This window comes from Mastomys coucha, unplaced genomic scaffold, assembly GCF_008632895.1.
Source record: "Mastomys coucha isolate ucsf_1 unplaced genomic scaffold, UCSF_Mcou_1 pScaffold8, whole genome shotgun sequence".
Classification (NCBI taxonomy): domain Eukaryota; kingdom Metazoa; phylum Chordata; class Mammalia; order Rodentia; family Muridae; genus Mastomys; species Mastomys coucha.
Window position 1 is genome coordinate 61,113,033 of NW_022196914.1, and position 8,907 is coordinate 61,121,939.

At 41.7% G+C, this 8,907-nt stretch overlaps 2 protein-coding genes across 6 annotated transcripts in view; one reads left to right on the forward strand and one right to left on the reverse strand.

Moving 5' to 3' along the window:
• Positions 1-8,148, reverse strand: part of Rad17 (RAD17 checkpoint clamp loader component) — a 31,756-nt gene extending 23,608 nt beyond the window's left edge. The window contains exons 1-5 of one of the 4 annotated variants that reach the window (XM_031360471.1): positions 6,886-7,134; positions 6,513-6,582; positions 6,158-6,261; positions 2,315-2,569; positions 995-1,078 (exon numbers count right to left, since the gene is read on the reverse strand). In XM_031360471.1, coding sequence (XP_031216331.1) covers positions 995-1,078; positions 2,315-2,569; positions 6,158-6,199 — 381 coding nt within the window. In that variant the 5' untranslated portion in view covers positions 6,200-6,261; positions 6,513-6,582; positions 6,886-7,134. Of the gene's footprint in view, positions 1-994; positions 1,079-2,314; positions 2,570-6,157; positions 6,262-6,512; positions 6,583-6,885; positions 7,135-7,234; positions 7,519-7,680 lie in introns of those variants that run through there. The other 3 variants (XM_031360470.1, XM_031360469.1, XM_031360472.1) reach the window with 3 other exon arrangements.
• Positions 7,510-8,907, forward strand: part of Ak6 (adenylate kinase 6) — a 13,264-nt gene continuing 11,866 nt past the window's right edge. The window contains exon 1 of one of the 2 annotated variants that reach the window (XM_031360476.1): positions 7,510-7,682. In XM_031360476.1, the coding sequence (XP_031216336.1) occupies positions 7,655-7,682 (28 nt within the window). In that variant the 5' untranslated portion in view covers positions 7,510-7,654. Of the gene's footprint in view, positions 7,683-7,746; positions 7,989-8,907 lie in introns of those variants that run through there. The other variant, XM_031360475.1, reaches the window with a different exon arrangement.

Below are 8,907 nucleotides of genomic sequence, written 5' to 3' on the forward strand. Positions count from 1 at the left end.
AAAAAAAAAAAAAAGGAGGGCTATATTGTGGAGATATGAATGCTTCTATTTTCCTGTGTGTTTAAAGATTCTAAAGAGGAAGAAAAAATATCCTACCTTTTAAGGAGGGGCTAAGAATAATTGTGGAATAAGGAAGTGAAACAAAACATCAAGTTAACATTAATGAGAACTATTTCCAGATATAGTTTTTTTTTAAACCACTACTATGTAAATTGACTGCTTGCTTTACTGTGAAATAATGAGGAGATGTGCTGAAAACACTAGCACTCCATTGGCTTACCATATGACTTAGGATGATGTTGGGATATAAGGGTGAAAAGGGGACAAATAAGGGGGAAATTTTCAAGTCTTGGAGTTTTTTTTTTTTAAAACAAAGCAACAAATACATTCATTTAGTTATTCACTGTGGGGAGGCATGAGTGTGGCACAAGATGATGTCAAAGGACAACTGTAGGAACTGATACTGTCCTTCTAACATGTGGTACCCAAGGATTGAACTCAAGTTGTCCAACTCTCTGAACCATCTCCTAGCCCCTCTAGGAGGCTTTTAGAGAGGTTGGAAATAACAAATCAGGAAGCTTTTGTTGAAAGTAATATGAAGATGTATAAACAAAGTGATCATAAAAGATTAGCTTCTTGCCAGGCATGGTGGCTCATGTTTATAATCCCAGAACTTGGATAAGGCAGAAGGATCACCATAAATTCAAGATCACCCTGGGGTACACAATCAGTCCCAGGGAAGCCTTGGCTATACAATGAGCATATACAGCTTTAACCCCAGCATTCTGAACACAGAAGCAGGCACACAATCAGTCCCAGGGAAGCCTTGGCTATACAATGAGCATATACAGCTTTAACCCCAGCATTCTGAACACAGAAGCAGGCACATCTCTCGTTAGTTTGAGACTTTGTCTCAAAAAAGCAGAAAAAAAAGATTAACATCTTCCAAGTTAGAGACCAAATGATGCTCAATATTTTAAATGCATTCACTTACCTGTTTCGGCTTCACTTCTAAGACTTGAGCTTTTAACCAGGTTTCAACCTCTTCAATTTTCTTTTTATGCACAGCAAGTTCATGCTAAGATAAAAACTTGAGGTTAAAAACGTTTCAAAACATTTTTAGCCTGTCAGCAGCTTTTAATATGAACATTTTAGTGAACAAACAAGTTGCAAAACGGGTTGAAGAGATAGCTCAACAGTTAAAAGCACTTGCTGCTCTTCCAGAGGACCTGGTTGGTTCCCTGCAACTACATGGTGATTCACAGCCATCTTTAATTCTAGTGCAGGGGATCCAATACTCTTCACCTCTGTGTGGACCAGAACACAAGTAATGTACATACATACACGCAGGCAAAATACTCACACATAAAAAATGAGTAAATTAAAAAATGTTTGCAAAACAGTAATGTGCTATGTTATAATAGAGCCTTTTGATTATACTTAAATTTTTACTTATTTATGTTTTATACTTTATTATGTTTTATGCTTATCAATTTGTTTTGAGGGGGTTGCTAACAACTTGTAGAAGTCTGTTCTCTCCTTCTACCATGTACCTGCCTGTACCCTTCTCAGCCACTCATTAGCTCAATTTTCTTATATTATTCATTTTATATGAATTTGTGTTTTGCCCACATGTGTATGTCAATTCAGTATGCCTGGCACACTCAGAGGGCATCAGATCCTCTGGAACTGTAGTTACAGATGGTTGTAAGCTATCCTGTGGGTGCTTGGAATGGCACCTGGGTTCTCTGGAAAAGCATCCAGTGCTCTTAACTGTTGAGGCATCTTCCCAGCCCCTTAATTTTTATACTATTATGTAAAAACCCTATTCTCATGCTGACACACTATAATTTTTTGTACTTCCGTTTATCATGAAACTTCTAAAAAATCCAGCAATATATTTTGGGAAAGAAACAGAAAAGGATACTACACTTATAAATCCTAGTCTAGGGTTAAATTAAAGACAAAGAAAAGATGGTACAACTACAGAATAACTCAGTAGCATCACAGCCTTTAAACATTAAAAAGAAGTACAAAGTAGTGTTGTTCTTCTCTACTACATTTTACTTACTTATGTATTTTGTGACTGCATCTTTCTATATAGCCCTGGTTTTCCTAGATCTTGCTATGCAGATAAGGTTGGCCTTGAACTCACTAGGTTGAACAGCTTCCTGAGTGATGAGATTAAATGTGTTGGCCACCACACCAAACTAAAAAGATTCTTAAAAATAAAATTCTGAAAATATCTTCTTTGTTATCCATGCTCATCCATCCTACACAATGCAGACATGTTTGTATGGTACTCAGTGCATACCTGAGTTTCTGGTTTATATTTATCCACCCATGGCTCATTGTCAGATACATGTTCTCTTGAAGTTTCTAGACCATAAGTCTGTTCTAAAGACAGCCTTCCTCTTTTTCTAGCCGGCAATCTGTTACTTTCTAATGTGGAGGACAAATGTTTTCTTCTGTGACTAGAGTTATTCAAACTTAAAGATGAAGCAGTGATGGTGGTGATGGCAGTGCTCGCTGAAAAGTCATCAAATGCCGGATCTACCCAGTCTGTTACCTGAGAAGAAATGAAACTACAATTAGTACAGTTTTTACATTTATTACCTCTGTAACTGAACTACTTTAGGATATGACTGTAACACTCAAAGTTCTACAAATTATCTATCTACCTATCTATGATTTTTGAAACAGGGTCATGTTCAAGCTGACCTGGAAGGCACTATGTAGCCAAGGACAGCCTGAAACTGCAGCTGCTCCTGTCTCAGCCTCCTAAGTACTAGAATTATAGGCATGACTTTACAACACTCAGCTCTTTGATTTTTGCTTTCTTTTTTTGAGATAGTCTTGCTGTATAATCTATGCTGGCCTAAAACTTGAGAACTTTGTCTCTACCTCTCAAGTACAGGCAACAAATTAGCTCTTCAAATAAAACTGCTTCTGTGAATTACTACTTAATTTTCTATTTTAGAAAAATTGGGGCTGGTGAGATGGTTCAGCGGGTAAGAACATCTTCAACTGCTCTTCCGAAGGTCCTGAGTTCAAATCCCAGCAACCACATGGTGGCTCACAACCACTTGTTATGAGATCTGACCCCATCTTCTGCTGTGTCTGAAGACAGCTACAGTGTACTTATTTATAATAATAAATAATTCTTTGGGCTGGAGCAAGCAGGGACTGAGCAGCAGGGTGTACTGGAGGGAGCAGTGCTGACTGGAATGAGCAGAGGTCCTAAAGTCAATTCCCAACAACCAGATGAAGGCTCACAGCTACAGTTTGTACTCATTTGTATAAAATAAATGAATAAACCTTTAAAAAAAGAGAAAACGTGTTAAATTTTGCATAATTACATATTTAGTCATGATAATGATAGATGCCATAAAACAAGAACAGAAATTTAGTTCTGTTTATTAACTAGCCTTTCCTGGGTAAAATAGAGGACTTTACTCTTTTTTTAAAACAGTGTGTCACATCTCCTAGGTTAGCCTTGCTTCCGGTTCCTGCTTCCAACCCTCAAATGCTGGAATTCCAGGCATGTTTCAACACCAACTAAAGATAGAATGTTTAAGTTTTTGAAACAGGGTCTCACTGTGTAGCCTCTAAAGAGTTTATTACATTTTTAATTAGTTTACTGATTATGTGTGTGCGCATGCAGTAACAACACACATGTAGAAAGAGAAGACAAACTGTGGGAGTTGATTCTCTACCAGTGTGTGTTCTCAAGACTTGCTGTTAGGCTTGGCAACAAGCACCTTTGTCCGTTGAACCATGCTACCAACCCTAATTTTTAAATTATTTGCTCTATTTGTGTGTGTCACACTGTGCGTATGGAGGTCAAAAAACAATCTCTGTAAGTCAGCTCCCTTCTTCTACCATGATAGCCCTGGAGATCAAATTCAGGTCACTGAGCTTGATGACAAGGGCCTTTAGACATTAAGTCATCTTGCCCTCCAGAATTTTGTTTTTAAATCTCTTGATACAACTAAAACATAAATATTGGGCTGGAGATGGCTCAGCAGTTAAAAGCATTTGATGCTCTTTCAATGGATCCCACTTTGATTACTAGTGCCCACATGCCAGCTCATAATCTTCTAACTGTAACTTCAGCTCTAGGGGTCCACTACTCTCTTCTTGCCTTTGTGGACACCAAGTACACATATGGTCCACATAGAGATATGCAGCCAAAACAACCATACACGCTGGGCAGCGTACGCCTTTAATCCCAGAACTTGGGAGGCAGAGGCAAGCGGATTTCTGAGTTCAAGGCCAGCCTGGTCTACAGAGTGAGTTCCAGGACAGCCAAGGCTACACAGAGAAACCCTGTCTCCAAAAACCAAAAAAAAAGAAAGAAAGAAATCTCTGTAAAAGCCAGTGGTGGTGGTGGTGGTACACACCTTTAGTCCCAGTATCTGGGAGGGAGAGGCAAGGGAAAAATCTCTGAGTTCAAAGCCAGCCTTGTCTACAAAACGAGTTCTAGAAGAGCTAGGGCTACAGAGAAACCCTGTCTCAAAAACAAAACAAAACAAAACAAAACCCCAAAACAACAAAGCAAAAAACAACAAAAAATGAATAAATAAAAACAAAAACTCTCATAAATGCATATAAAAATGATGAATTGAGCACTTTTAACCTAAAATACAGTACTAAAAAGTTTTTTCAGACAATGAAAATTTCAAAACATCTGGGCATGGCAGTACCAGCTTCTAAGCCCAGCATTTAAGAGATAGAGACAAGAGGACAGCAGCAGGTTTGAGGATAGCCTGGTCTATATAAGGAGACCTGCCTCAAAAACTTAACACCAAACAAACAAAAGTTTAAAAATGGATTTTTTTGTTAATGTGCATTGATGTTTTGCCTGCATGTATGTCTGCATGAGGGTGTCAGACCCACTGGAATTGTACTTACAGACAGTTGTGAATTGCCATGTGGATGCTGGGAATTGAGGCCTGGTCCTCTGGAAGAGCTCTTAACTACTGAGCCATCTCCCCAGCACCCCCAAAGTGGATTTTAATACTCTGGCTTTTGAAATTTCCTGCCTGACTAATAAGGAAGCATGAATCCACTTTCTTCAAAGAGCTTCTGCTTAGTTAGGTCAGCAACATTGTTTAGCAATAAAATGTTCACCTGGCAGAACTAGGCCCTGGCTTCAGTCTCTGTGTCTGAGAGGGAGAGATATCAGCAAAGGAGGGAACTTAGTTACAGTTGTGAACCCCTTGATAGATAATGTTCCTCTCAGAGACAGACTCCAAAACTGGAAGTGAAAATGAGGCTTATGGGAAGAAATGTGGGTTGATAAATATTTTACCAATGCTAATTTACATCCCACCCTTTTGTCAGAGGGTCAGATATATTATCAGAAGTAGAAGAAAAAAAAGATGTACAGAAAAAAATGTTGTCATAGCCACCTGACTCATTTCTTCTTTGTCAAAGGATTGGCAATGTTACTATAATTATTTTCTTTCTTCTGTATTTAAAAGTGCATGAAAATAATTTTATACAAAACCTTCTAAAGACAATATTGATTTGTGTGTTACTTATACAGTTTGTAGTTTTAGTTCTTACTTTCACCTACCACGAGAAAGAAAAACAGTCAAGTTATATAATTTACTTAAAATGAGAAAAAAAATTAGTCACCCTTAGGGAAATAGCTCCCAGCTCTCTTGCATGAGTCTGGACTCTCCTCACAATTCCTACCTTGCTGAAAAATGACACACTGAACGTCATAACTTTTAAGAGGTAGAGCCTAGGGTTGAGCTAACCAACAACCACATACATATCTCTTCAAGAGTATTTACTCTATGTAACTGGGATTACGAACATTTTTCAAAGCTGGGCATAGTGGTTCAAGCCCTTAATCCTAGCACTCAGAAAGCAGAGGCCAGCCTGATCTAAAGAGCGAGTTCCAAGATATGCAGGTCTATGCAGAGAAACTGTTTTGAAAATTAAAAAAGAAAAGAAAAGAAAAAAGCAGAACAAAAGGAGGCTTTTCATGATTATGGTTATGGTTGTTTTGCAGCTTACCAGACTGCAGATCACTAACCACAACACACACTGGACCATCACTACTTTGACAGGCACAAGGCATGAGAACAAACTTTTCTCATTCTCTTTAGGCAACTATGACATGGCCATTTTATGTATATCATACCTTTGTGGAAGACACCTTTGGTCTAAGGAAAGTCTCTGACATTATAAACTTCAACAGTTCCCATCAGTAGCATACAATTTAGAGTATGTTGAAGTATAATTCGCCTTGGGAAAAAAAAAAACCTCAAATTAGGAGAAACTGTAAATACGGGATTAATAGTAAACAATATCAAAATACATAATCAACCATGAAATAGGGGCTCAAATAAAGATGTTAAAACCCTAAGGTAAATTTTAAATGATTACAATTTTATTAGATAATCTATTTGTGGTGGGGTAGTATAACATAAATAAAAAGCTTTTCATATAAAGTCAATGATGAATGAAACAGAAAAACCACATATTTGTGCACTTACCTTTTGTTATAAAGAAAAACTAATCCCATTTTAACCTTTTTTTTATGCTGAAATTCTTATTTCATATCGGCTGCAAAGTACAATGGATTTACAATTTAAGAAAAAAAAACATACAATGAAGTCAGACTCATCAGTCACTTTCGATAAACCTATAGGAATGTGCACTGGTCTATTTTAGAGTTGTGGTACACATAAGCCCACAAGCTAAAAATTTTCCCACCTAATAAAACAAATCCTCTTTCCTATATAATTTAGGATTAGGACCTGACGTTTGTTTCAAAAGGACACAAAAACATCTGCTTAAGAAATTATACTTGTCGAAATAAAAGATGCTCGATGATCAGGGCTCTCTGAAAACCAGACTGACAATCACCTCCTTTGATAAACAAACAACTGTCTCTGATGACACTTGGCTCGTGAAATACGCTGGAGATAACGAGAACTCCAAGACTACCCACAGCCGATCCACCTCCACCTCACACACTGCACAAGGGACAGGGACATAAAGCTCACACGTCAGTCCTAGGTGTTTTTGCAATCAACAGTGAGCGGAGCTGACACCTCGCACCGTGGCTCCAGGCCAGGGCTCCTCACCCACATCCTACGCCAGTCCATATTGGAGGGCGGGTCGGGAAGGACACAGTCCAGGTAGGCGTGAAGACCTAGCTGGCCCCACGCCTCTAGGACATTAATAAATAAAGCGGAAGCGGCGGCGTCCTTACTTTCTGGGAGCTGCGTCCCCCCTCGCGGGCGGAAAGAAGCTGAGAAGTCCAGCCCTCCCAGCTCCGCCGCAGGCTTCTAGGAGGGCCCGCCTCCTGGGGACCTTCCTGACTCACGGCGCTTCCGCGACGCAGCCAGAAGGGAGGGGCCGGCAAGCGAGCGAGTGACTAGGCGTCCAGCGTACTGCCTGACCCGAGACGCCGGCCGGACTTGGGGCCCGGCTTGCCACCATTCGATGGGAGCGTAGGACCCGAGGTCAGGGGAGTCACAGGTGCGTGCGAGCACCGCGGAGGGGCGCGAGGGAACCTAGCCGCGGGCGCACGCCATCGACCGTCCGCCCGCCCGCCCTTTCCGGCTCCTCCCTGGAGAGCGCGTCGGGCGAGCGCGTGAGCCGAGGCGCTGGCTGCGAGTGAAGGAGGACTATGAAGCTTCCGAACATCCTGCTCACCGGTTAGGGCGCGCGGCGGGGCCGGGTCGGGCCGGGCCGGGGTTCGTCGAGTGCTGCGAGGTTCCGGGGGCGCTGAGTGGTGGGCCTCGGGGCTCCTCGGGCCGCGCCGCGCCGCATGTCGAGTTGCTGTCGCGTCACGACCCGGCGCTCGCGACCGTTGGAGGGGGGCGCGGGGGGTGGGGAGCGGGGAGAAGACGGTTCGTTGGCCAGACGCTCCGCGCCGCACGGAGGAGGAGGAGGAGGAGAAGGAGAGCGGCGGCCGGGTCCTGTTCCACGGCCCCGCGGGACACTTAGTCTTTATCACTCTGGTATCTCTGCCCGGGGAACGGGCTGCTGATCCTTGGTCGCGGTCGGGCTTGGGATTTTTAAGATCAAGGTGCTGCAAGGCAGTTTTTAGCCGTTAGGAGATATGATGATGGTGGGTGCCCCAGTCTTTGGGCCTTCCCGGTCGTCATCTTTTTTTTTTTTTTTTTTAATACCCTTTTGCTTCTGAGAAAAAGGTTTCGGTAGACGATTTTGGGATGGTTGTGAAGAGAGGTGACCGGTTAACTGTTACTTAGTTCAGTTCGCACCGCAGGCTTTGTTGTTAAACAACCGTGTTAGGGTTTCTGAGCGTTTGTGGATGTTTGTGGTGATCCGGAGGTGATCGTGGGTGGCGCGTTTCGGAGCTTTAATTAGAAATGTTAAATTGTAGCGTTTAGTAGCATCATAGGCCAGTTGCACAAAAATGGAGTGGATGTAGGTACTTATCCCTTCATTGAAAAAAAATTTAAGCTGCTGTTTGTCAAGTAATGAATCGTAAGGTTGTTGTCTGTCTCAGCTCTGCAGACTTTAGCTTTTAAGATTCCTTAGGAGGAACATTTTACAGTATCTGATTTGCATGGTCAGACAGTGTCTTGTGGGGGTTAAGATTCTGAAGCCAGTAGGTTATAGAGGGAGACCGTGGTGATGGTAGGTCAGTTGATAAGAGTACTTACTATTACTTGTAGGTGGAAGCCCTGGATCGGATCCCCAGAACTGCATAGACTAGATGGGGTGATATATGTCTGTTGTTAACCCAATACTAAGGAGGATAAGAAGTCAAAAGCCAGCCTGGAACGGTGCCCTATCAGGAAAAAAAGAAATCTGAATGAGTCAAGGGTTGAGATTGGTGTATTATTACAGCAAAAATATTTTTTTTTCTGGGTATAGAGACATGATTTTTCAGGATTTTTTGGGGGGGGGGGT